This window comes from Ceratotherium simum, chromosome 5, assembly GCF_057802395.1.
Source record: "Ceratotherium simum simum isolate JZ-2026a chromosome 5, ASM5780239v1, whole genome shotgun sequence".
Lineage (NCBI taxonomy): Eukaryota > Metazoa > Chordata > Mammalia > Perissodactyla > Rhinocerotidae > Ceratotherium > Ceratotherium simum.
The window spans coordinates 82,927,684-82,954,713 of NC_141904.1; the positions used below are offsets into that span (position 1 = coordinate 82,927,684).

The 27,030-nt window shown below is 46.8% G+C and overlaps 1 protein-coding gene across 1 annotated transcript in view; it reads right to left on the bottom strand.

Moving 5' to 3' along the window:
* Positions 1-27,030, bottom strand: part of SRGAP3 (SLIT-ROBO Rho GTPase activating protein 3) — a 245,430-nt gene that overhangs the window by 93,953 nt on the left and 124,447 nt on the right. Inside the window, exon 3 of the mRNA XM_004443413.3 lies at positions 17,036-17,198. Within this exon, the coding sequence (XP_004443470.2) occupies positions 17,036-17,198 (163 nt within the window). The remainder of the gene's footprint in view (positions 1-17,035; positions 17,199-27,030) is intronic.

A 27,030-nucleotide genomic window follows, 5' to 3' on the forward strand; every position in this document is an offset into this window, starting at 1 on the left:
AGGCTTCATTCACCGTGGAACTGGGAGCCACTGAAGGTTTTTAAGCAGAAGAGTGTGATGATTAGAACTACGGCTCAGGGAGATGAAGACGCTGGTGTATGGAGGGTGGATTGGATGGAGAGGCACTGGAAGTCTGGTTCTTGTGTCTCCTCAACAAGACTGTGAGCCACCAGATGGAAACCGCCGTGTCTCTGCTCATCTCCCTCTCAGCCCAAGCCCGGGGCTGGCCACAGAGTGAGTGCTCAGCAAATAGTTACTGAACTGCACAGGACTCCAAGGCGTTTTATTTTTTTTATGGTTGGGAAGGGAAATATTCTCAACTACAGTTCCAGAAACTACTGAATGAGGAACCCAAACCAAACATTCCACCAGGAACAGGAGGCCAAAACCCTGATAATCTCTAGCAGACCATCACACCCAGCCCTTGGGGACCCAATGGCAATGTATTAGCACTCACTGTCGGCATTGCTTGCATGACTTTCATGCCTGCAGAGGTTGGGGGTGGCAGGCTGCTTCATGCACAGGAAGTGTGTGTACTGTGGAAATGATTGCACATGGCTGAGGAGGGCTCAGCCATGGCAGCTGTGGTTCCTCAGATCGAAAGTTCAGAGCCCTGTCTCTCTGACCCAAAAAAGTCTGTAAAATCAGATGGCAGGTGTCTCTGGTCCTGCCTCTTTCTTCTGCCCATAGCTACAGCCAGTTAAACTCTCCTCAGGGCCAGATAACTCTTGAGGTGGGGGGGGCTGTCCTGGGCATTATGGGATGGCTGGCAGTATCTCTGGCCTCTAACCACTAGATACCAGTAGCATTCCCCACCCCATCCCAAGTTGTGACAACAAAAATTATCTCCAGACATGGCCAAATGTTCCCTGGGGGACAAAATCGCTCTGGGTGAGAACAACTGCCCTAGACCAAAGACTCCAAGTGGCAGCTTCTCTGGCCTGCAGATGTGTTTTATTTGGCCATTCAGTGTTTTCAGAAAATCTGACTCTTTTCTCAGGATTTAAAAATCAGGAAATTCCCCTACGAGTCCTGATTTTTAGCTTGAAAAACTAGGAGATCCGGTAATACCGAGCCCTCGCTTAGAATATGGCAGCCCCTTTGGATGGATTTTGTGCTCTCTGGTTGGACACATTGCCCAGCATCTCCCGTCCATGTCACCCGTCTGGCCCATGGAGGCATTTGAGTTTATGACCCAGAAACCAGTGGAGTCTCTTAGAGGGTGGCCATCTGAAGCCCCTTGCGCTCATCAAGGATGGCAATCCCACACCTGCTGAATTGAACCCTTTTCAGCAAGCATCCTTCTCATATCCCAACGTGTGAGAGCCACTGAAGAGTCTGGTTCCTGAGACCAAACCTCCTGGCTCCCCCAAGGACCCCGACACCACTGCCTGCATGGATTCCCAGCACCCCTGAACCCATCCTCCTGCCTGCACTACCTCCTCTTGTCCCTCTGTGGCCAATTCCTCACCTACCTTTGATTCAATTCACACAAGCATTTACTGAATACCTACTAGATACCAGCCTCAACTAGGCACTAAAAACACAAAGCTGAATGAGACATGGTCTCTGCTTTATCAACTGCAGCTAGCACTTATGGAGCCCTTTCCATTTGCTGAATACTGTCCAAAGTCACTTCCATACATTATCTAATTTAAACCTTTAAGGAAGGTACTATTATTATACCCACTTTGACAGATGAGGGCTGGAGGCTCAGAAGGGTTGAGTGACTTGCCCCAGGTTGCACAGCTAGGAACTGGCAGAGCCAGGATTCAGCTCTTGGTTGGTCTGACTCCAAAGTTGGCACTTGTAATGACTTTCTATGGGCTGCTTCCTCAGGGTCTAGTGCAGGATGCAGGCACACAAGTGGAAACAAGCCATTGCAATGCTGTAATAGCAATGAGTCCAGGCCACAAGGAAGGTATGAAGGAGGGTGTGCCCTCTGGCACTTTCTCACCACCTGCATAGGAATCTGCATCCCTGGCCCTTGCCCCTACTTGCGGGGTCTAGTTCTCCTTGGACTGCTCCTTTTTGGCCCACCTGCTCTGCTAGAAATAAATCAGCCATGATGGGCACCTCTCACTTCTCCCTTCCTCTTTCTTCTGATAACAGGATATGAGATGTGGGACTGACCACTGCTTGCATGGCCATCGGTGGTGGGCCTGGCCTGACTAGAGTGCTCCAGCACCTTGTCTCTAGTGATTAGGTCAGAGATAGAAACGTATTCCATGCTGAGCCAATAAGAATCTTCCCTGGGAGCTTTTTAGCAACCATCCTCTCAGGTCATCTGTCTTCTAGGGTCGCTAAGCTAGGACATCAGGAGTTTTAGGCTGCCTGCAGCTGTCTTGCTCACCACAAGGAGAGTTGAGGCCTTGACAACAGAATTTGCATCCTGGATCTAGTGATGCCTAAACCACACTGACCTCTGGGCTTTTCCAGTTTACAGGATCCAGTAAATTTTCATTTTTGCTCATGTGAATGAATACTCATGTAATCTGTGCTTATGTCAGTCTGAACATACCAGAATGACCATGGAGTGACATAGCCTTCTGAAAATCCTCCACCAAGCACCAGCTTTCAAACAGCTCCTACAAAAGGACCAATTTCCAAGCAATTAGGGCATAAGCTTCATGAAGGTTGGGACTGTGGCTACCCATAGTGCTGATCACGAAGACTTGCATACAAAAGGAGCTCCATAAATGCCTGTGCATGAGCCACCTGATGTGCAGAAGCAGTAGGAGGCCAGAGAGGAGTAAAAGATGCCCACCTTTGGCTCTCATTGTTTTGCAAACAGACACACACACACACACACACACACACACACACACACACACACACACAGAGTCATGTCAAGAAGTGACCAGCTGGCAAAATTTTTTGATACAACTATTCCTGAGTAAAATCAATTTCTTTGCCATAAAAATCTTGCCATGGGTGATTGATTTAGTTTTCAAGGCAGCGCTAATCATGCCTTCAAGGGAAAACCCTCAAAAATATTACTGTAGGTCGTAGGACTTTATGATGTATTTGAAAAGTTCAAAAAGTTCAAAAACTTGCCGTTTTAAACAGCAAGTCCCTGCCTCACTCAAACTAACTCAGAGGCGGGTCGTTTCCGGTGCTCAAGTCGCCCTTTATGTCTAGAAAATAACACTGTCTTAAAATCTTGGGTTTTAATGACAAGACTCCCTCTTCACTTCTCCAGAGGAGACCATTCTAAACAATCCTTTAGGAAAGTTTAAGGCAGGGAATAAGGTTTTCCTTACTCTCAATTATCCTCAACTCTCAATTATCCATGCGTGGGCCTCCGGCCTCTCTCCCATCTCATCAGGCGCTGTGACAGCAAGGCCTGTCTCTCTTTTCTCACTCTTTGCTTGACTAGATGTTCTCATGTTGGGAGACCTTTGGGGACATTCCATGGTTTTCCTAGTTTTGGGGTTCCAAGCAAACAATAGGAAACAAATAAATAAACAAAACTAAATAAAAACAAAAACCTTTCTCTCTTTTAGTTCTAAATCCCACTGCTTTTATACACTCTGGCTTGTTTTCTCATCAAATGACAGGTCTTGAGACCCCCCAGATGTTCCCTATTTAAATATATGATATATGTAAGAACTGGCCATCTCCCAAAGCAATTGTGTTTTTATTTCCAAAGCAAAGGCTTCAAAGGCGTGTCTCAGAGGGATGCGGCTTCTCCAGTCTGTCCTAGAAGGTCAGCTTGTCCCTGAACACAGCAGCTTGGACAGCTAACTGGCTAACTGTTTCTCCTGGCCGCGTCCTAGCTTGCCAAAAACTGGGCTGCTGGCGCTCTGTCATGTCACCACCCCTTGCCTCCAAACGTCACCCTTAACCTAAACTCGGCGCCACCTTCCATTCGAAACGTTGCTACTCTTCCCCTCTCCTCCACTGTCTTACTTTCTTTGTTCCTGGACACCTCCCTTCTTTTCCTCCCCTTCCCAAACTAATTTATGTCTCCTGTTGCTGCAGCTCCAAATGTTGTTGTCTACTTGTTTTTGCAGGAAGCTGGAATGCAGAATTGAGCCCTGAACTCTTCCTCCTGTTGCCAGGACTGGGATATGGGGCTGCAAGGAAACAGAAAGGCTCTGGAACCACTTCTCACGTGTTCTTGGCAGTGGTGGGCCCCACTGATGCCTACTCACGAGCCCAGCAAGGTGCTGAGGCAATAAGGGTCACCCTATTTCCCCTGTAATTACTCCCAGCATCTCTCTGGGACCCTGTTTGAGCTAAAAGCCTTCATTCTCAGAAATGCTTAAAATAACAGGTCTGAGGAAGTCCAGGGAATGGCTATGAATAAGTGACCTGATATGTCAGCCTAAGAGTTTATGGATCTCTACTAATACTACTAAATATTATTAATACTAATACTTATTATTGTTAATAATAATGATTAGTACTGTTATTACTAATGATACTTATCATTATAGACAATAACAATAATAATAGCTATTGTTTCTTGATCTCTTAGCATGTGCCAGGTCCAATGATAACTGCTTTACAGACAACACCTCATTTAAGCCTAATATCAGCCCTTTATAGGAGGCACTATCATTAATCCCACTTTAAAGATTAGGACATAGAGGCTCAGGGAAGGTGAGTAATTTACCCAAGATGATAGCTGGTAAATGTGACTCTCTCAACCATTCCACTCCGCTGACTCCATTGGGAGAGCTAGCACTCTATGTGCTTTTAGAATTTTTTCCCAAACATTCCAAAATAATTATAAAACATGGATACTCTTCTGCCTTAATGTAAAAAGCATACTGACGTTTATAAGGCTCTGCTTTAGATCATCGTAAATATTAGATAACACACAGTGCCCAGTGCCATTTTGCAGAATCTCCTGTTATCTGTGATCAAGTCCTGGCCCCTCCTCCTGGCCTCCAGGCCAAGACAGGAGATGGTGTGGAATGCTGGGCTGAGTCTCTGCGGAAGCAGAACATACTCAGGAGTAATCTCTCTTGGCTGTGTCCCTGATGTTGGCCTATATATATATTTTTTTGCCATGACTCTCTTACCCACAGATAAGGAGAGGAGAGTTTGGTGGGGGAGGGGTGAGAGTCTGTGTCCTGGGGAGCGTGACAAAGCTGCCTTCCTGAAAAACCAACATCTACGAAAACTGGAAGCCACTCAGTTTTGAGCTTTCTCTCTCTCTGTATTACCTTCAGGGTGAATATGGGTGTTGTCAGGCTTATTTGTTGGATTCAAAACATTATTGATCACTTATTACTGTTGAATCACTGGTCTGAGACATCTCTTTAACCTCCTTGTCATTTTATAATCTGATCTTCTATTTCATATGCATTGTTTGTCAATAGGACATAATGAGAATTGCGTTGGCATTTAAATAATGTCTGTACCCATGTATCCACCCATCTATCCACCACCTTTCTACCCATGTACTCATCCACCCATCTACTCATCCACTTATCTACTCATTCTTCCATCCATCCACCCAGCCATCCAGCCATCTACCCATCTACCCATGAACCTACCCATCCACCTATCCACTCATCCATCTAACCCTTCCTTCCTTTCTATTCCCATATCAACCTCCCTGACCCAGGCTCCTATTACCTTCCACCACTAATCTGTATATTAGTGTGTATGTATAATAACATGTAACTGCTCTCCCTGAGTCCAGCATCTCTCTTTTCAAAGCCATTGAATACGCCAAATTAATCATCCTCAAATTTGGCTCTGATCGCGTCACCTTCTATTCAAGAACTTTCAGTTGTTCTCCAAGGTCTAGAAAATAAAGTCCAGCTTGTCATTCTGGCACCCAAGGGCCTCCCTGATCTGTCTCCAACCTGCCTTTCTTTTTTTGCCCCCTTAATTTCAGTGCTCCAATATTTAAAACACACAGAGGAGTAGAGAGAACAATAACACCCATGAACATGCCACCCAAATTAGATAACTATTAAGAGTTTGCCATTTTTCCTTCAAAATTACTCTTAGGAAGCAAAATGTTATAGATACCACTGAAGTGTTCTTTGTCTCCTTCCTTCCTCCCTCATTCCTCAATTACTATTTTGAAGCTAGTGCGTATTCTTACACAATCCACCTTTGTATATAGCCTTATTTCAGACAGGTATCTAACAACATAAACAAAATGAACTATTAATTTCTGTTTTAAATTGTACAAAAATACAGCGTACCTGGCTTTTTTCACCCTACATTGCATTTTCAAGTTTTATCCACATTGATACATGTAGATCTAGTTCCTTCATCTTAACAATGGTACAATATTCCAGCACATGACTATCCATAGCTTATCTAACCATTCCCTTCATGATGGACGTTTAGGTGATTTCTCTTTGTTTCTTTACTGTAAACACTAGTGCAGTAAACATCCTTGTACAAGGTTTTTTGTGTGTGTAGATACACTAGAGTATCTTTAGGTTATACTTAGAGGTGGAATTCCTGGGCTGTGGGTATGTACCTCTTCTTCTACTGTTAGTAGATACTGCCCAATGGTTCTCCAGAGGGGCTAGACCAATTTACATGTATACTAGGAGGATATGAGAGCCCTTGCTGCTCCACTTTCTTGCTAGCACTTAGGATTGTTTTTACCAATCTAATGGGAATGAAATTGTGTCTCATTTTATTTTACCTTCTGCTTATTACCAGTAAGGGTGACCATCTTTTCTTATATTTATACACCATGACCAAGTGGGATTTATCCCAGGGATGCAAGGATGGTTCAACATCCACAAATCAATCAATGTGATACACCAAATTAACAAAATGAAGAATAAAAATCACATGATCATCTCAATAGATGCATAGAGAAAGCATTGGACAAGATATAGCATCCATTTATGAAAAAAACTGTGAATAAAATGGGTATAGAAAGAAAGTACCTCAACATAATAAAGGCCATATATGACAAACCCACAGCTAATATCATCCTCAATGGAGAAAAACCGAAAGCCAGCACTTTAAGAACAGGAACCAGACAAAGATGCTCCTATTTAACATAGCAGTGGAAGTCCTAGCCAGAGCAATCAGGCAAGAAAGAGAAATAAAAGGGATCCAAATTGCAAAGGAAGAAGTGAAGCTGTCACTTTTTGCAGATGACATGATTTTATATATAGAAAACACTAAAGAATCCACCAGAAAAATATTAGAAATAATGAATGAATACAGTAAAGTTGCAGGATATAAAATCAACATACAAAAATCAGTTGCATTTCAAGCCAGCCTTGATGGCCTAGTGGTTAAAGTTCAGGGTGCTCCGCTTTGGTGGCCTGGGTTTGGTTCCCGGGCACAGAACCACACCACTTGTCTGTCAGTAGCCATGCTGTGGCAGTGGCTCACATAGAAGAACTAGAAGGACTTACAACTAAAATATACAACTATGTACTGGGGCTTTGGGGAGAAAAAAAAAAAAGAGAGAGAGAGGAAGATTGGCAACAGATGTTAGCTCAGAGTGAATCTTTCCCAACTACAACAACAAAAAAATCAGTTGCATTTCTATACACTAACAGCGAAGTAGCAGAAAGAGAAATTAAGAATACAATCCCATTTACAATTGCAACAAAAAGAATAAAATACCTAGGAATAAATTTAACCAAAGAAGTGAGAGACCTGTACACTGAAAACTATACAACATGTTGAAAGAAATTGAAGACAACACACAAAAAATGGAATGCTATTCCGTGCTCTTGGATTGGAAGAATTAACATAGTTAAAATGTCCATAGTTCCTAAAGCAATCTACAGATTCAATGCAATCCCTATCGAAGTTCCAATGACATTCTTCACAGAAATAGAACAAAGAATCTTAAAATTTATATGGAACAACAAAAGACTCCGAATAGCCAAAGGAATCCTGAGAAAAAAGAAGGAAGCTGGAGGTATCACACTCCCTGACTTCAAAATATACTACAAAGCTATATTTTTAACCATTTAAATTTAATTTTCTGTGACTTACCCATTTATATCTTTCATGCATGTTTTTATTGGGTTGTTTGCCCTTTTCTTCTTAATTTGTAGGAGCTGATTTTATATTCTGGCTTAACCTTTTATTAATTCTCTGCATGCTAAATATCCTCTCCTTGTCTCATTGGTATTTTCCCTTTACTTATTAGTTGTTGTTATTGTAGGAAGATTTTTAAAATTTTTATATAATGGAATTTATTAATATTTCCCTTTATGGTTTTTGTGCTTTTTTATGTTTTCTTTAAGCAGAAGGAACATTCTTTTTTATGTTTCTTTTCCTTCCCCCAAAGTTTTAAATGTAATCTACATTTTCTTCCAAAAGTTTGTTTTGCTTTTTACCTTTAGCACTTGAATCCATCTAGAATATATTTTTGTAAACTAAGGTGGAGGTCTTATTTTTTCCATATGAAAAAATATACATGTGTGTGTACATATAAAATTAGTTCCTAAAAATAATAAGGACAAACAATCAATGGAATCAGCCCCATTTACTAAACAGTCTCTCTTTTCCCCCAGTATATGGCAGTAATGCACCACTGCCATATACTGTGTTCCCATTGGTGGAGGGCTGTGTTTTGGGCTCTGTTCTGTTCTGTTGGAGAGTTTACCTAGCACTGCTCTAGGAATACTCGTTGTACTGACTATCACTTTAGAGGAAGCCTTGATATCTGATAAGGCAAATGCTCCAACTGAAATCAAAAACTATAACCTACAGACCTTATTTTCTTTTACAGTACAATGAAGTTAGAAATTAAAAGTAGAAAGCTTTAAAAAAATCTTTGACACTAAAATAAACATAATTCTAAATAATTCATGGCGCAAAGAAGAAATTGCAATGGAAATTATGAAATATTTATATCTGAATGACAAGGAAAGCATCACTTACCAAAACTTCTAGGATGCAGCTAATTTGTAGCATTAATGGAATTAATTTTCAATCATTCTTGTTTTCTAATGTACGCATTTTAAAATCACATTTTCTAATTGGATGTGGCTGGCACACAGGAACATCATTAATTTTTGTATATTGATCTTGTAACCAGCTATCTTGTTGAACTCTCTTCAGTAGGAAGCATGATATTTGCTGTTGGTTTTTGGTAAATACCCTCTATCAGGTTAAGCAAGTTCCTATTTATTCCTAATTTGCTAAGAGTTTTTGTTTTAAATGGTGAAAAGTTAGAAGCATGCCTTTTAAAAGTCAAGAATGCTGGGGCCAGCCTGGTGGTGCAGCGGTTAAGTTTGCTCGTTCTGCTTCAGCGGCCCAGGGTTTGCTGATTCGGATCCTGGGCATGGACCTACGCACCGCTCATCAAGCCATGCTGAGGCGGCATCCCACACAGAAGAACTAGAAGGACCTATAACTAGGATATACAACTAGGTACCGGGGGCTTTGGGGAGAAAAAAGAAGAAAAGAGAAAGACTGGCAACAGATGTTAGCTCAGGGCCAATCTTCCTCAAAAAAAAACACAAAAAGTCAAGAATGCCACTTCTCTCCCATTTCCCTCCATACTGTGCCAGATGGAGGTCCTAACCAATATAAGAAGGCAAGAAAAAGAAATAAGAGGTAATAAAAGAAGAAAGATCACCATCAGTTAGAACTAATCTGTGAGTGGTTTCCTGAGCATATTTTCTTATTTCTGACCCTTTGTTTAACCTGTCTGCCCTGAATAAAAATATTCCTTCATCCCATCTCCAATCTTAATTTTCACTGTATTCTTTCTCAAAGTCCCAATAATCATCCTAATAATAGCTAATACTTATTGATTGCTTACTGTATACCAGGTAGGCATTTATATCATCATTTTTTAATCCTTACAACAACCCTATGGAGGAGGTTATTATTAGCTCCATTTTGAAAATGAAGAAACTCAGAGGATTTAGGGATTAGGCTGAGCTCACAGGGCTGGAATGTGGCAGAAAGGGATTGAGCCAGAGTGCCCATAACACTAACCACTGCACCACACTGCAACACCACCCTACCTGTTCATGATACAGGACCCAGACTTTCCTGCCCACAGGCTTTTGCTTTGGTCTGGAATCTTGTCTCTCACTTTTCCCGAATCTCTGCATATCTGCTGTGGACACAGTGACACACCATCCAGATCCCCTTCAGGAATGGAGGACTTATTCGCCCAGCTGTGGGGAGTGTGATCCGCAGACACCCTCAGCCGTCAGTCCTGTTGGGAACTGCCTCTCCTAAAGAGGCATCTGCCCAAGGCCACACACCCTTCCAGCAGCACCTTGAAGATATACCGGCCCAGCCTCCTCACCACGACTCAAGAGAACAAGGAAGGGCCACCCCAGCTTCAGAGCTCCCCCAGGAGTGAGTTGAGGCCTTAGTCGTGACTGAACCACAGCCCAACTTCTCCATTCACTGACCCCTCCTTCCCTCCCTTTCCTTCTGCAGGGGGGACCCCAAGAGCACTTCTAATAAACCCCTGCACCATAATCACTGTCTCAGAGCTGGCTTCCCCGGGAACCCAAGCTGGGATACATGCAACCCTTCAAGGCTCACTTCAAATGCTGCCTCCCCAACACGGAACCTTCCCCAAACTCCCCTGCCAGCCCAGATTGGAGGTCCTCTTCCCTCTGAACCAACTTCTCTCTCCGCTGTATTTGACTCACTGCTACACATCTGTCTTCACTTCCATTCTACACTGTGAGCTCCTTGACCAAGGGCATTGTGTCTGACTCATCTCTCTATCTTCCTTAGCACCTGCCTTTACCACTGAGCATGGGCTCTGGAGTCAGAAACATCTAGATTCAAACCCCCGCTCCACCTTTATCAGCATCAGCTTCCTCATCTGTAAAGTGGGGCCATGACAGCATTTGCCTCTTAGGCTTTAAGAATTACATGTCTATAGAATGCTTAGCCCAGAGCCTAGCACATAGTAAACACTCACTAATTGCCTGTAATCTATAATTACTGTTTACCTACTGTCGCGATAGCACTAATATATACGTTTGTTGATTGAGTTGGGAATGCCTGATGATGACCTCAGCAGGCTCTACCATCAGAGCGAGCATTCATGACTTCATCTCCCTGGGAGACAGTGGAGATTGGCTGAAGTCTCCTCCTTCCTTGGCTGTTTGCCCACTTCGTGCCCTCTCTCTCCATGCAGGCCTTATAGCTGGACCCTCCAGCATGCAAACCCTCACTCTCCTGCAAAAATAAAAAATAAACTTGGCTTTGAATCCAAGCCCATTGATGCTTTTGATCTTGGTTACAAAGCAAGGCAATTATCGGACACAAAAGCCCTGATTTATTTATGAAATGCGACGGACATCTTCGAGGCGGGAACCAGAAAGCTCACTGAAGACCAAGCCCTTATTGCCACACAGTGAATGGCTGCTTTCAAACACAAGCCCCCCAAATGCCCTCTCTTCTCTGCTAAGAGTCTTTCCTCATTAGTGCTTCCTCCAGAACACCGCAGCTTCCAACAATCAAATTCACTTCATGGCCAGGCCAAGTCATTAAATTCTGCAGGCATGAGAGCATAGAATAATGGATGGCTATTGTTAAGGAAGCTGAGGCTGGAAATGGAAGGGGCTTCAATGCCCAGTCTCAGAAATGGTTAGGGGCGGGGAGGGAGGGCAAGCAGGATGCAGATGGAACCTCCCTGCTGGTGCACCACAGGGGGTGGCGCATTCAGTACCAGACCTGGAGTCGAAAACGTGCATTTGAGGCCAGACTCTGTGCTTACCAGACGGGGGCCTCAGTCACCTCACCTGGAAAAGGAGGTTGGACTAAGTCAGTCATTCTCCAAGTGGCCCCAGACCAGCAGCATCAGCATTGCCTGGGAACTTGTTAGAAATGCAGATTCTGACCTACTGAATCAGAAACTGTGGGAGTGAACCCAGCAATCCACGTTTAACAAGCCCTCCAGGAGATTCCGACGCGAGAATTCGGGAACCACTGGCAGATACTGTTCAAAGATGAGGCCACGAACTAAAATGCATAAAGGGTCAGGGAGGCAAAATAAAGGAACCAAGGAGGTGTCATTCACTGGATGAGAGCAGGGAGCATGGGGCAGTGGAGAGAGCGTGCCCTCCTAAAATGGCCAGCAGCTACTCAGTTCCAGTCAACTACTGCCAAGTACGAACCCACGTGCACTTGGTACTGGCAGCACTTCTGATTTTTCAAAAGAAACACAAAATCCTGATTTTTATGTGAAATCCCACAATTTTTAAATTTTGGTTCAATTTTTCTTAACATAGTGAGAGCCAAGTAGATTACACTTAAGAACCAAATTCAGCTGTGGAGCGCTATTTTGCGATCCATTCTGAGTTGCCCTGGACCTCCATCATGATAAATTCTACCCACTGTGCTCTTGCCTTTCACCTAACACTGAACTCCCAACCTCCTTTCCCCACTTGGCAGACTCCTATTCATCCTTCAACATCCAACTCAAGAGTCACCTCCACTGTGAACTCATTATCAACCCTCTGCCCCACCATCCACCTCTCCACTAACAAGGTAGAGAAGAATCAAATACAGGGCCAAAGAATTGACACGTAGAAGAAGGAAACCCAGAGGAGGAAGACATGGAGAAGTTATAAAACAGGCTGTTCTTACACGGGAGGAATTAGGACCTCTTAGAAAAGTTACTCTATTGCTGCTTGAAAAATCACTTAAATAAGGACACTGATCTCATTAGATCAGACTCTAATAAAACGAAGTTTTGAAAGGGCAAATACAAAGAAACACAAGTGCAGAATTCATGGGACAGATTAAAAAAGAGTTGGTACAAAAATACCTGGAGATTTGAGCTGAGAGTTCAGAGTGAGTCACCCGTGTGACAAGACTATCATCAGAAAGGCAAACGCCTTCACAGATTTCATTATCAGAAATAAAGTGTCTAGACAGCCCTGCTCTACTCTCGGCTGGTCAGACCACCTGGAGTGTTCTGAATGGTTCTAAAGATTAGCTTCTGTGGGTTAGAGAAGATCTGGGTGTGACCCAGGTGGGCAGAAAACACAAAGCCAAATCCCAGGGGTCACTTGAGGGAACCTGGAACGTTTACCCAGAGGTGGGAAAGACCTGGGTGGGTGGCCATGATTTCTGTCTTCGAGCAACTGACAGGTTTCCATGTGGATGTGATCATGCGGCCCTCAAGGGTGTGACCAGGACCCATGAGCGGAAATACGGTAAGATTTCATCTCAACATTGGGAAGAATTTTCTACTGATCACAGTTGTCCCCAAATGGAATGAGCTATCCCGAGAGGTGTTGAATGCCCTTTATTAAGGGAGATCTAGCAGAGGGAGGACGACTCCTGGGAGGATGATAAAGGGACTGGAACAGAAGGCCTGGTAGACACATTGTTTTATTTCACCCTTCTTCTTGTAGGAGCACCCCAGTTTTTCCCAGGGAACCACCCCTCCCCCATTCTCCATCCTATGTGTCAGGTGGGGTTGAGTGTACTCCTGGCTTCAGAGGGGAGTATGTGTCCCAGGCCTGCTCAGTCAGAGCACAGCATCTCACCGGCCACAGGGGCAGCTTCAGGAGTGCTTCAAGCGACCCACGCTGGGCCAACTACAGCCTGTGAGACCCTATTCTGGGGAAAAGGAGCTCTCACTTTCCACTTGAAGCCGGTAGGATGTAAGCCTAGAGCCGCCAGAGGCCACCTGGTCATCACATGGAGAGAGACTGACTACAAAAGAGCCCTTCACCACCACCACCCTCCCCCTACCAAGGAAAAAAATTGGAAAACAGAGAAAACTGGAGCAGAGTTGCAGACAGACTAAGTTCTGATTACATCCTTTGTGCCCTTGAAGCCCTCCATGCCTGAAGCCAGCCTTGGCTCCAGAGTGCTGATAAGTTCCCCTTCTTCCCTCAAGCCAGTTGAGCTGGGTTTCTATTGTTTGCAACCATACGAGTCCTGATCACTACGATGGCCTCTAAGATCTGGTCCAGTTCCCTTCTGCTATGGTGGATCCTCATCTCACACTTAAAGCAAGGGCCAACTGCAAGCAGAAGTCCATTTGCACAGAAGAACCCTAGAACGGCTTCTGGAATTTGAAGTGGGCCTCTAGTCATAAGAATACATTCCACTGCAAAAGGGGAAATGGAGAATCAGGAAAAGGTAAGTTATTGGGCCGGCCCTGTGGCTTGGTGGTTAAGAGCGCGCGCTGCGATGCTGGTGGCCCGGGTACGGATCCCGGGTGCGCATCGAGGCACCACTTCTCCGTTCATCCTGAGGCCGAGTCCCACATACAGCAACTAGAAGGATGTGCAGCTACGACATACAACTATCCACTGGGGCTTTGGGGGGACAAAATAAAATATAAAAAAAAAAACCAAACAAAAAAAAAAAAAAAAAAAAAAAAAAAAGGAAAAGGTAAGTTATTAAGTCAAAGAGTATCCTGTGTCAGTGAGAAGCTGTCAGGCAGGGCAGCTGCTCCAGGCCCAAACACGGGAAGGACACCTGGCCTGGAAGCCACTCCCACCTCCTGCAGACTCATTGCCAGAGTATGACGTGGTGGATGGTGAAGGAACACTGGCCTGGCCCCAGTGCTGGACCCAACTCAAGAATGTGGGGGTCGGGGTAGGGGTGGGAGCTTTACCTTTCAGGATCACTAGTGAGCCAGCATTTAATGAGCACCTACTGGAGGCTAGGCCTCTGCTGGACACTTGGCCTACCTCTACTCTGCAAAGCAGCGCCCCCAGAGTAGGCACTGTCACTATCTCCATTTCCGGGATGAGAAAACTGAGGCTCAGGAAGCCTTGCCCAGGGTCACAGTCAGTGAGAGGCACTTCTAGACAGACTCCCAAAGCTCAGCCACACTGTGTCCTGCTGGTGATGACAACAGGCCAGAAGTCGCCAAGTCTAGGTTCTCCTTGCAGCTTCTCAGGCTTTACCTCCTCATCTGTAAAATGGGGTGAGTGACCATCCCCAGCCTGACCAGAGATGAGCCCTGTAGCCGTTCTGAGGTCTGCAAGAACTATCATTAAATAAGGAGTTTCTCCTCAGGGCTGAGGTTATGCATGACAGAGGATGCGACACAAAGGGGCCCCACTGTGCTCCATCAGCCAGCCAGGCCCCTCCCCCTCTCTCTCCAGCCCACGGGGTGGGTCACTTCCTTTGTTCCACAGGCACAGGCTGGGTAACAGGACAGCCAGAAGCTCAGCTGTAGACATTTTTTCATTATTTTCCACCCTGTTAACCTCCATCAAAAGTGAGGCTGCTGTCAGCCTAAATGAGGACTGAAAAGATTTATCTCACTTGTCCCAGGGCTCAGCTCAGGCAAGAGACCCTTCATTTCCTAAGGGCCTCAATGACCCCTTCTCTGTGAGTCACTCCCACCCAGGAAAAACGATGTGACACCAACGGCAGGCGGGGGCTGATGACAGGACCAAGTGACCTGAATCACTGGTTTGCACTGTGTGATTTTTTTTTAATTGCACTGTATTTACCTTCCTAATTATGTTTGCTTACGCAGATATTAAACTTAGACTACATTTCATAAACACGGCCCCAGGAGGAGAAGAGAGCATATTGTGTAGCGGGAGGGAATTAGCCAGCGACTACAGTTTTGCTCTAGAATCATCCTCAAAGTGGGCAATCCAAATATAGACCTGGGAGAGATTATTATATTTCAAATCAGCTTGCCCTCTTCCTTGTGCTTCTAGCAATCCCAGGTCACCGACTCCCTAAAGTTGGCACCTGGCAAGAACAGATGAGCTAGATTCTTTTAGTAGTAATCGTTTCTTAACAGTCATATAGTAATAGCCAGCCTTCCTGAGCATTTACTGAGTGCCGGGCGCCATTCTCCAGGCTTTACTTGGGATTCACAATCCTCTTAATCCTCGCAACTGCCCTGTGGGTATGTCTCTCCCCATCTCACAAATGAGGAAACTGAGGCACAGACAGTTTAAGGAACAAGCCCAAAGACACAATAAATGATGGAACCAGGATTATGAACCCAGAAATTTAAGAACTCTGGACTGGAGATCACACCCTGAACCACTTCTCAATACCTCCCTCCTTCCCGTGCATGACTCCGTGTAACCCTCACTCTGCCCCTGGGAAGTAGCTGATCATAAACCCATTTGATAGATAAAGAAGATGAAGCTCACAGAGGCTACATACTTGACCATTTTACAGACGAGGAAGATGAAGTTCACAGAATTGAGTTCAGTCCTACAAACAATGACACGGCACCTAGTGTTTTTCTCAGGCAGTGTGCAAGGGGCTAGGATACAGAGACCCCAGGGGGCATGAAACGGGACTCCACAGTGGCTTATGGGTGTTTATGTGGGTAAAATCTTTCTGAAAGCAACCAAGCACTCTGTTAAAAAGCCTTAAAAATGAGCAAACTTTTGACCCAAAAATTCCTGTTGCAGAAACTGATCCTAAGAAAGTAGCAGTCAATGTGACAAAGGTGTATATACAAAGGAGCTCACAGCAGCACTATTTTAATAATATGGAAATCACCTAAGGGTTCAACAGTGAGAGACTGGTGAAATAAATTCAGGAACATCTATATAATAAAATACTATGTAATCGTTCAAAATGTTATGGAAATATATGTATTGACATGGGAAAATTTTATAGTCAAGTGTTATATAATTTGTGAGATGACATAAGCAGATAGTAAAATCATATATGCAGTCTGATCTCTTTTGGGAAAAGTACATATGTATACTAGAAAATGTAGCAATACGAGCTCTCATAGAAAATGTATTTGTATACATACATATAAAAAAATTCTTATGACACCAAAGTGAGTATCACTGAGTGATAACATTTCAGGTGATTTTAATTTCTGTGTGTGTACTCATCTCCATTTTTCCCAATTTCCTACAATCAATGTATACTACATACCTAACCATGCAAAGGTTTTTACTTTTGTGGCAGTAGTGGTGGTTACTGTAGTGGCTGACCACCAGCCACATCCAGGACTCAAACTCAGGGTCTGGGGTGCCGAGTCCAGACCGTGGTCCCTTGCACCCTTCAATACATCTGCCCTCCTGGTCCCATGTCCCCAAACCACATCCTACCCTGGCTGCCACAGTGTTGCCATGGCCAGCCTGAGGCAGAGACCCAGGCAGGGGGGGCGGCCTGTCTTGCCCACCTTTTTGAAGAGTCTGATGACATCCTCGCTGATCTGGGAGAGGCGGACGATGACATTGTTCATGAAGATGTCATTGAGTGTGGCATGGTCTCGGCTCTCCCGCCTGGTCTGATGCAGCACCAGATACCAACAGTTCACGGGCGAGAGGAGGTACTGGTCCTTCCTGTGGAAACCAAGACAGCTCAGATTGGCTTTGCTGGAACTGTTATTCACACAGTGTTTTACATTGTCACCCACCGCAGCTCTTTTGACCCTCATGGGGCCCCTTCAAGGTCGGTTTTATTATAACATATTTACAGCTGTGGCAACAGAGACTACGAGAGCTGAAGCGATCCTCCCAAGACCACAGAGAAGTGCTGGGGCCAAAACCCAGGTCTTTGACTCTAAGTAGCATCCTGTTCTACTCTCCCATTGCATTTTGCTACAAAATGGCATTTGCTACATGAATCTCTCCCTTCTGGGAAGAAGCTGCCTTCCCTGGGGCTACGAAATACTAAACCAATTGTGTTTGAAATACTTGCATGAGTTCTAGAACTATGCAATAGACAGAAAAAAAGTGGACCCATCTCTTCCCCTTCCCTGCCTCCCTCACCCTTGGGTCCCCTCAGGCTCTTAACCCGTTTGACCTCCTCCAGGGTCAGCTTCTGTCTCTTGGCCCCTTGGAAACACATGCCTTTGCCCCTGGATGGAGCTGAGGGCCTGGAGCATTTCAGGGTCTCTATTTGGGAGGAGGGGTTAAGGAGAGCTGCTTTTGAGTCAAGTACACACAAGACAGACAAATCTTTGTCCTGCAATGATTGATGGATTCTTAGCATCTTCTAGCTGGGCATTATGCTAAAACAAGGGTTCTCAAAGCGTGGTTGGTCCCCAGACCAGCAGCAGCTGGGATCTTGTTAGAAATGCAGCTTCTCGAGCTTCACTGCAGACCCTGAACCAGAACCTGTGCGGGGGGGCCTGGCCGTCTGGGTTTTAACAAGGCCTCCAGGGGATACTGATTCATGCTGAAGTCTGAGAACCACAGATCCATGTACCATTGTTTCCTGAAGCTTGGGAAATGGGATATTTCCAAAAATGAAATGGGGGACTCTCTCTCTTATCTACATTTTACCAAAGACCCCTCTGTTGGCCTCAGTAAGGGGTGTATATGCTGTATTCTCTAGGAAGAAAAAGGGAAGGGCAATTAGAAACCAAAATCAAACCAATAATCCCATGTTGCCACATGGGGTATCTGGGCTGTGTTCTTGACCTCTGACCCTGACTCTTCCCTGACTCCACTTTCCAGGTGGGAAGGTGATGTTGGAAAGGCAGAATGTGGGGGGAGAGGCCCATTCACCACCTGAGGGTGACTGGCTCCAAGGACCCCGAGGCCTGCCTTGCTCCACCCCTGCCCCTGGGGAGGCCACCTCCAGGGGACTGGCCATGGTCACTCTTGGGCAACACAGCCTCCCACTCTCAGCGTTTTTGAGGAAGGGAACTCTGCTAATTCTCACTATGACCATGTCATCCTCCCAAAGCCAGGTGAATGTGTGGCGGGTACAGCCCTGAGGACCTCTGGGGAGCCCCAGAACTCCCACTGCCCCACCCCCCGCCCCACCCCAACCCTGGGTTTGGGAAGGATAGACAAGGAGAGGCCACTTGACTTAGAGGAATTTTCCTTCTGTCACCAAATGGGCTAAAAATCTGTCTAAGTGGCAGGAATTTGGGAGAAGGAAATGTGGTTTAGATAAGAGGATGGGTATGTTGGAGAAGGGAGGAGGCACACTGCTGTAGGAGACATGGACTGATCTCTCCTTTGCTTACAGCCTAGAGAAAGAGCCAGAAGACTACAATTCAACTGCCCAGCCTGAATCCTTCAGCATTTACTCTGTGTCTGGTCTCAGGTGGGCTCTGGGTGACCGTGATACAGACCTGCCTTAGAGGGGCTCCTTGTCAAGTGGCTGAGGCAGAAGAAAAGGATTACAGTGGAAGGTGATAAAGCGCTATACTAGAGACACAGGCAGAGCCTCGGTTCTGCTCGAGAAGTTGGAGAAGGCGCCACCATCCTCCTCTGCTCTCCATGTCCCAGTTACATGGTCCCTTTTGCTTTTGGCCAGGTTCTTTCCTATCTGGGGCCTTCACACACGCTGTTCCCTCCATCTGGAATGCGTTAGCACCCCGCTTTTCTCCCAACTGCCTCCGTCTCATCCTCTAGGTCTCAGCTTAAATGACAACTCCCCAGAGAGCACATGTCTGACCAACATGCTAAGGCAGGGGTTCTCAGTGGGGTCCCAGATCAGCGATATCAGCATCACGTGGGAACTTGTTGGAAATGCAAATTGTTGGGGCTACCCAAGAACACTTAATAAGAAACCCTGGGGGTGGGCCCAGCATCTGTGTTTTAACCAGCCCTCCAGGTGATTCCCACACACATTCAAGTTAGAACGTCTGCCTTAAGGAGTTTCCATCCCCTCCACTCACCATACTATAAGTTCTTTCAGAGCAGTGACTATTTTTGTTTTAGTCACCACATCCAGTGCCGAGCAATGTACCCGACACATAGAAGATGCTATGGAAGAGAGACCCACGAGAAAAGGTCACCTTAGAGCCGGGTCTTGAAGAATGAGTAGAAGTTTTCCAAATAGAGGTGCAGAGAGAGATGGAATTGTAGGCAGAGGGAACTGTGGATACAAAGATGGAGAAGCAGCTGAATAGAGCTAGAATTCTGTGTGTTCAGGGAGGAGTAGTAGCACACGAGGCTGAGGGGACAGGCTAAGGGCTCGACTGGGGGGGGGAACTGAATGCCAGGCTAACGAGTTGGGACTTTACCCTCTGGGTCATGTGATTCTCAACCTGGGTTGCACACTAGTATCACCTGGGAAACTTTTAAAAAATACACCAAGACCCAGGCCCCATTTTCAAGACCAAATAAGTCAGAATCTCAGGGGGTAGTGCTGGTATTGGTATTTTTAAAACACTCTCTAGAAGATTCTAATGTGAAATCAGGGTTAAGAATGCCTGCTACAGGGCGTGGAGAGTCATGGAAATCATTTAAGCAGAGGTATGATCTAACTAATCTATGTCTTAGAAAGATCATTGAGGATAAATGGATGGGTGAGTGGATAGGTAGATGGATGGGTAGATGGATGGGTGGATGGGTGTGAGCATATGCATGGGGCTAGAGGCAGGAGGACCAGTGAGAAGGTGACCTCAGTCCAGGAGAAGAGAGATGATGTGGGCCTCAGTATGGAAGTGTGGCCAGAGAAGGCTGGGCCTGAGACTCCTCACCAGGAGAGCAGATAATCTTGGAGACTTCCTGGAAATAGAGAGGAGAGAGGAGTGGATGGTGATTCTGAGGTTCAGATCTCAAGTGGCCAGGTGGATGCTGATGACATAAACCGAGATAAGAACTGCAAGGGGAGAAGCAGGTTTGGGCAGAAAATACTTTGCTTATTCCATTTTTCACTGCTTCTTAGGTGGTGATGGAAATGGAAAGATTAGAGTAAAGGAGAAATGAGATAATTGAGCTGTTACCTAAATTACTTCAGGGGCTTAGCTCAGCCTGGGATGCAAGCATTGAACAGCATCAGGGAATTACAAGTGCAAAATTTATGGAAGTCACAGCCAGAAGGTAAGTTTCAGAGGGAAGGAAAAAGACAAGTGATCTTGAAAGAGTGCGGAAGTGCTGGGACAGCTTGGGGACCATTAATTAGGTCACCTGGCCAGAGAGACTCAATAAGAGAAAGGTAGAAAGGACAGCGCTTTCCTTATCAGAAGCTGTGGGCAGGAGGCAATGTGGCCTCAGATGGAATTACAGGGGGAGGCAGAATGAGCAGAGGCAAGGATGAGAAAGTTACCTGAAAGCAACCAAGGACTTGTCAAGCTAAGGTGAGCAGCTGCTGGGAAGATGAAGGCTTCATTCATTCATTCACTGTCTCCAGGTGTATGTGCCACTCATGGCTAGGTGCTGTGGATGCAGCAGGGATCAGAGCAGGCAGGACCCTGCTCCCATGAGCTTTCCACTTGAGTGAGGGAGGCACACAAGGAAGCAGAAGATGATGACACAGCCTCATAAATGCAGTGACAGGAAGGAGACTGCAGAGCAGAGGAGGGCCCCCTCACCCAGATCTGGTGGTGAGGTGAACATGGAAGGCTTCCTGGAGGCAGTACTTTCTAGACTGAGAACTAAGGGCTGGAGTGGAGTTTAATAGGGCAGAGCTTCCAAGGTGGAGAAATACGATGAACAAAGGCCCAGAGGGAGGCAGAGAGAGCAGGCTGGGGAGTGGAACATAGTTGCAGGGGCTCGAGCATGGTGTTCTGGGGTAAGGGTGGGAGTGACAAATGAGGCTGGAGAATTAGGCAGAGGCCACATAGCCCAGGGCCTTTAAGTCCCATTACAGAGTTTGAGCTTTGTCCTGAGGTCAGCGGGGAGCCATGGAGGGGTTCAGAGCAGGAGTGAAAAGGTAAAATTGCATTTTCAAACTCTTTCTGGCTACAGTGTGGGCTCGAGGGGGCCAAGAGAGAAGCTGAGGGATTCAAGAAATACTTAGGTAGTAAACTGACTGGACTTGGACATTGATGGGATGGGGTTCGGGTTGGGGGCTGGGAGGGAGAAAAAGATGTCCAGAATGACTCCCAAGTTCTCCGGGTTGGGCACCTGGGAGAGCGGAGGTGGCATTTACTGAGATGAAGAGGAGCAGGTCAGCGGCGAGGCCAGGAGGGAAGGCAATGAGTTCTATCTGACCATGACGAGTCTAAAGGGCTTATGGAACACACAGATGGGCTAGAGAGACAAATGTGGAAGTCGGCAGCAAGCCCTTGGATGATATCTGAAACCACGGAATGACATGGAACTCCACAAATGTGTGTGACCATGTGGCAGAAAAGGCAAAACCCCAGGAGGCCTGGTGAAGCCATGGCTGGAGGGATGGGACAGGGCCAGGCTCTTCCCACCCCGTTACCTGGAAGAAGGCTAGGATGGGGGTGATGTGCTAGCCCGTCCTTCTCCGCGAGATGCTGTCCCAGGCCTGCCATCCACCAGCGGGCCCATCCTCTTGGTCCCTCCCAGCATAGGAGCCTGCTTGTTCCGCGCTCCCCACCTTCTCCCAGCCCCGGGTCCCCTTGTGGGGGCAGCTTATTTGTAGACTAATGTCCACATTTGTAGACCCTGTCCACAGCCAGGGTCAGGGGCAGAGTTGACCGCTCTGTGGAAAGCTGCCATCTGTGGCCTTGGCCAAAACGGTCCAGGCTTTCACAATGTCAGAAGGAAGAGGGAAGGGCTGCCGATGGGACCCAGCATGGTGAAACAGAAAGACATCTGGATTTGGGGGTGGGTGTCCACCCATGTCCACACTGCCTGTGTGACTTTATGCAGGTCAGTTAACCCCTGTGGCCTGGCTACTCAAATCACATCATCAACATTGGGGTTAAATAGCAGAAAACAGCTCCATGGTCATTCATTCAGCAGTTTATCTACTCAGTACATTTTTATTGAATATTTCATATGGACCAGACCCTAGGGACATAATTTTGAGCACAACAGACACAGTTCTGCATCCATGGAGCTTACAGTCTCGTGGGGGAGATTATTACCCTCAAAGAGTCCAGCCAACGTGTGTGGAGTTACAACTGCAGACAGTGCTAAGGAGAGTGTGGTGCCCTGAGAGCCCATGACAAGGGGACCTGGCCTGATTTCGGGGGAATCAGCGTCCCTGAGCGTCCTCAGGGACGTCACTGAAGCGTCCCTGAGGAAGGGGTCTTCTGGCTAGGCTCTAAATGAAGAGTTGGAGGTGAGGGGACCATGATGGTGGTGGGCTTCGGGGAGAGGGCCCCAGGCAGAGGGAACAGAGTGGGCAGAAGCTCAGGGAGGGACTAGGAGCTCAGATGTGCATGAAGGCCAGTGTGTCTGGAGCCCAGGAGGAAAGGCGGGGGCGGGGGGAGGGCAGGTGCAGGGTCCTGAGGGCTCTCACCAGCGCACAGGCCATCACCCATTGGCCATCTGGATTGTTTCAGTGCCGCAGGAAAAAGCACCCAGGGACCCTCAGTTCTGCCTGTCCTTTTTGAAAGTGGGACCCCTTTGACCTGAGAGCCAGCTCTCCACGCCAGCAGCCATTTTTGCCTGCCAGAGCCACCCTTTTGGAGGACATCGAAATGAACCTGGACCGCACTCTCTCCTCCGAGGCACATCGTGAGCGGCCTTTCTGCTTTTCCAATCCTGCATCCCAGCGTCTACTCAGCAGGCAGAAGCTGCTGAGCTCAGGCATAATGTGAGAACTTTCACATATATATGTACATATTTTCTCTTTTTTATGGCCAGAAAATAGCAATGAAAATTTCTGGTGAGTCACAGCTTTCTTTCTTTGGCTAGGGAGCTGGGTACAAGGCTCTAAGAGACGGCGGCTAGAGGAGTGAGGCCTTGCCAAGCTGGTGAGTTAGGACAATGAAATTAGCAGTGAGCCAGCTCCTCAGCTGGGGGTTGGAAAATTCCGCTTAGCAAACAGAACCCATTTCCAGGCTTGCAGAGCCCCACGCTGCAGATGACTCTGAAGGCACTGCCCTGGGATCGTGGTCCCTGTGGGAGGGAGGCGGGCTCCTATAGCTGACACCGTCCCCACGACACTGAGTCCCTGCCTCTGGCTTCCTGCTCCCTTCCAGGACATTCTTGGGTCTTGGGCTTGCTTGGGTGGCTGCCCACAAACCTGCCTCTGAAAAGCGCTCCCTTAATTAGTCCAGGGCCAAAAAGGTGTGGTTAACCTCTTGCTACCCAAGCTGCCCCACGCAGGGTTTGGAATTCACTGCCCTTTCTCGGAGCATGAGTTGTTAACTCTGCAGATATTCACTGAGCACCATCTTTTGTACCAGGCAATGGTAAGCAAAATGAGTCACGTTCCCCGACTCATGGAGCTTACAGCCCAGTGGGCACCTCAGGTGACGATCAAATAATCCCATGAGGAGACAGGAAACTGCAGGGGCGAGAGGGGCTATGAAGGAGAAATGCATGATGGCCCCCAGCAGCTCCCGGTCTCCAGCACACCCCCCTATGTCACTGTCATTACAGCACTACCACGCCTGAGATTTGTCCTGTTCATTTACCTTTTGTTTCTGGTCTTTGACCCCTCTCCACCTTACGTCTGTCCTGTTCCCCACTGTTCCCCTGGTGCCAGACAGAGCTGGGCACACAGTCGGCTGAAGAGGTGAAAATGCCCTGACCTGGGACCAGAGGATGGGTAGGTTCTAACATGGCACCGGGATAAGGGAGAGTGTTCCTGGCAGTGAGTGTGAAGGCTCCGTGTGTACCAGCACCTTCTAGAACTGAGAGAAGGTGGGTATGGCCAGAGAGCAAAGAGGATGGGACGAGGGGTGGAGACAAGGCAGGAGAGGCAGCATGAGCCGGGGCCTTGAGGGACAGGGTGGGTGTCTGGGCTGTGTACTAGTTTCCCAGGGCTGCTGCCACAAAGAACCACAGCCGTGGGGCTGAAACAGCGGAAATGTATTGTCTCACAGTGCTGGAGGCTGCAAGTGTGAGATCAAGGTGTCAGCAGGGCTGGTTCCTTCTGGGGGCTGTGAGGGACACTCTGTTCTTTGCCTCTCCCCTCGCTTCTGGTGGGTTGCTGACAGTCTGTGGTGCTCCTTGGCTTGTAGACACAACACCCCAGTCTCTGCCATCATGTTCACATGATGTTTTCCGTGCTTGTGTGTCTGTGTCCAAATTTCCCCTTTTTATAGGGTCACCAGTCATGCTGGATTAGTGCCCACTCTAATGACCTCACTTTTACTCGATTACCTCTAAAAAGACCCTATTTCCAAACAAGGTCACACTCTGAGGTACTGGGGTTTAGGACTTCAACATATGAATTTTTGGAGGACACAAGTCACCACATAATAGGCTGCTACCAAGTGGATCGGCAGCTGAAGGGGAGTTTACATGATCACTCGGGCATTTTTCTTGTGATCATTAGAGGAGCAAATGGACCTGCGACACGGAGGATCAAGTCTGACCTCCTCAGCTGGCATTCAAGGCCAGCCCTCTCCCTCATCCCCCACTCTGCTCGCAGAGACCTTCTCTAGGCAGTGCATGAAGCTCTGAGCCAGGGATGGGCTGCTTCATTTATCTACTTTTTGTCACCCAAGGAATCTGAGGCCATAGTACTGGGAATTGGAGAGCACGATTAGGGTCGTGGCTCTGCTGCTAATCGGCTGTGTTCTTGGGCTTGTCACTCGACCTCTCTGAGCCTTTACTGTCTCATCTACCAAATGGGGTGGTGGGTAGTGACTGAGTGGCCAGTGAGAGCCTTTCAGATCTCTTTGACAACAACAACCATATTTCCCAAAACCAAATGGAAATGGTGTATATATGACCTGACAAAGGATTATTTTTTACTGATTCCTCAACTTATTTATTTGAAAAGCCTAAGAAGCAGCATAAAATGGAAATAGTGAATGGCCACTGTCTACCCTTTCATGTATTTATCCTCAGTGACAGGGACGTGAGGCTGCTGAACTCTGGGAAGGGGGACAGCCCTTCCTAGGTCATGTGCATCTCTGCTTGGCATCTTTGCACGTTTCTGTCTTCACCACCTTCCAACACCTTCCCCTCCTCACTCCATGCAGCAAAATCCCACTCTTCAAGGTCTAGTTCAACGGCCTTTCCTTCAGGGATCATCTGAGATCCACAGATTGTTCTGTCTGAACCACACATTTCCATCTTCTCATACAGTTACTTCCGGATGACACCTTTCATCTTGTTGCTTAACTCATTTCATCAGTTGCCACGCACACATGTGGGGCTTGTTTCATCACTTGCTCTACAAGCCCCTCAAAGGCAGGAATGATCTCGTATTTCCTTTTATCCCTCCATAGCCCTTGGCAGAATCCAATCCATTCATTCATTCACTCAGTCTTCTAATGTTTCTGAGTATCTGCTGTATGCTAGGCCCTGTGCTGGTCACAGAGGATTAAAAAGATGACTGGAGGTGCCTTGAGAAGGCTCCCAATCTAGTAGATGAAATTAACAATAACCAAGAATTTTTATGGCTATTGATCAGAATACCTTTAGTTGAAGTGACAGAAACACTCACTTCAGACTTGGCTTAAGCAAAAAATGGTAGTAATAGGAGGAGGAAAAATTTAAAGGATCAAAAATTTTAATCAAAAAATGTAAAGGAATAGGAGGTGGTTGGCCTCAGGCATAGCTGGATCCAGGGGCTCAAAGGATGTCATTAGGATTTGTCTTTCTCTTTCCATTTCTTGGCTCTGCTTTCCTCTCTTTCTGTGTTGGCTTCACTTTCAAGCCAGCCCTATTCAGACCAAAAATACTGCCTGTCATTCCAGTAGGAGGAGAGATTCCCCTAGCCGTTCCACCAAAAGTCCTGGAATTGCATCATTAGATTAAAGCTCTGTGGCCAAGATGATGCAATGCAATCTAAAAAAAACCTAGATATTGTTCTCAAAAGAAGGAGGGAGAGATGCTGAGCAGGGGAGAGTAACAGATGTCTACTGTGTTATGCTGTGTGAGGAATGGGATCCCAGATGAGTGACGGAGGGGTTAATTCTTTCTCAGGGTGGATAGGGAATCAGAGGAACATTTGCTCTGGGCCTTGAAGTACACATAAGAGTTTGCCAGGTGGAAAGGGTCAAGATGGGAACACCCTGCAGGCAAAGGGAAGCCTGAGTGTGGAAATGTGACAGGACTGGGTTGTTCCGGGGCTATCCGGCTAGGGCAGGGGTGAGGCAGGGGTGGTGGAAGAGGAGACAGCTGTGGCAGATTATGAAGGGCCTCGTAGGTCAAGGCTGAACGAAGGTTTTAAGCGGGCCAGTGATGTGATCGCTGGGGCAGGAAGGGCCGGTGGGAAGCAGAGCAGCCGTCCAGGTGAAGGGGAAGAGTTTGATGTGGGGCTTTGCCTTGGAGCCACTCGTGGCAGACGGTGGGCGTGAGGCTTCAGGGCACGGGGGCCAGTTGCAATCCACTGACTTAGATGCTGCCTTTGGCTGATGCCAGCCCTGGGGCAGAGTAATTCCGA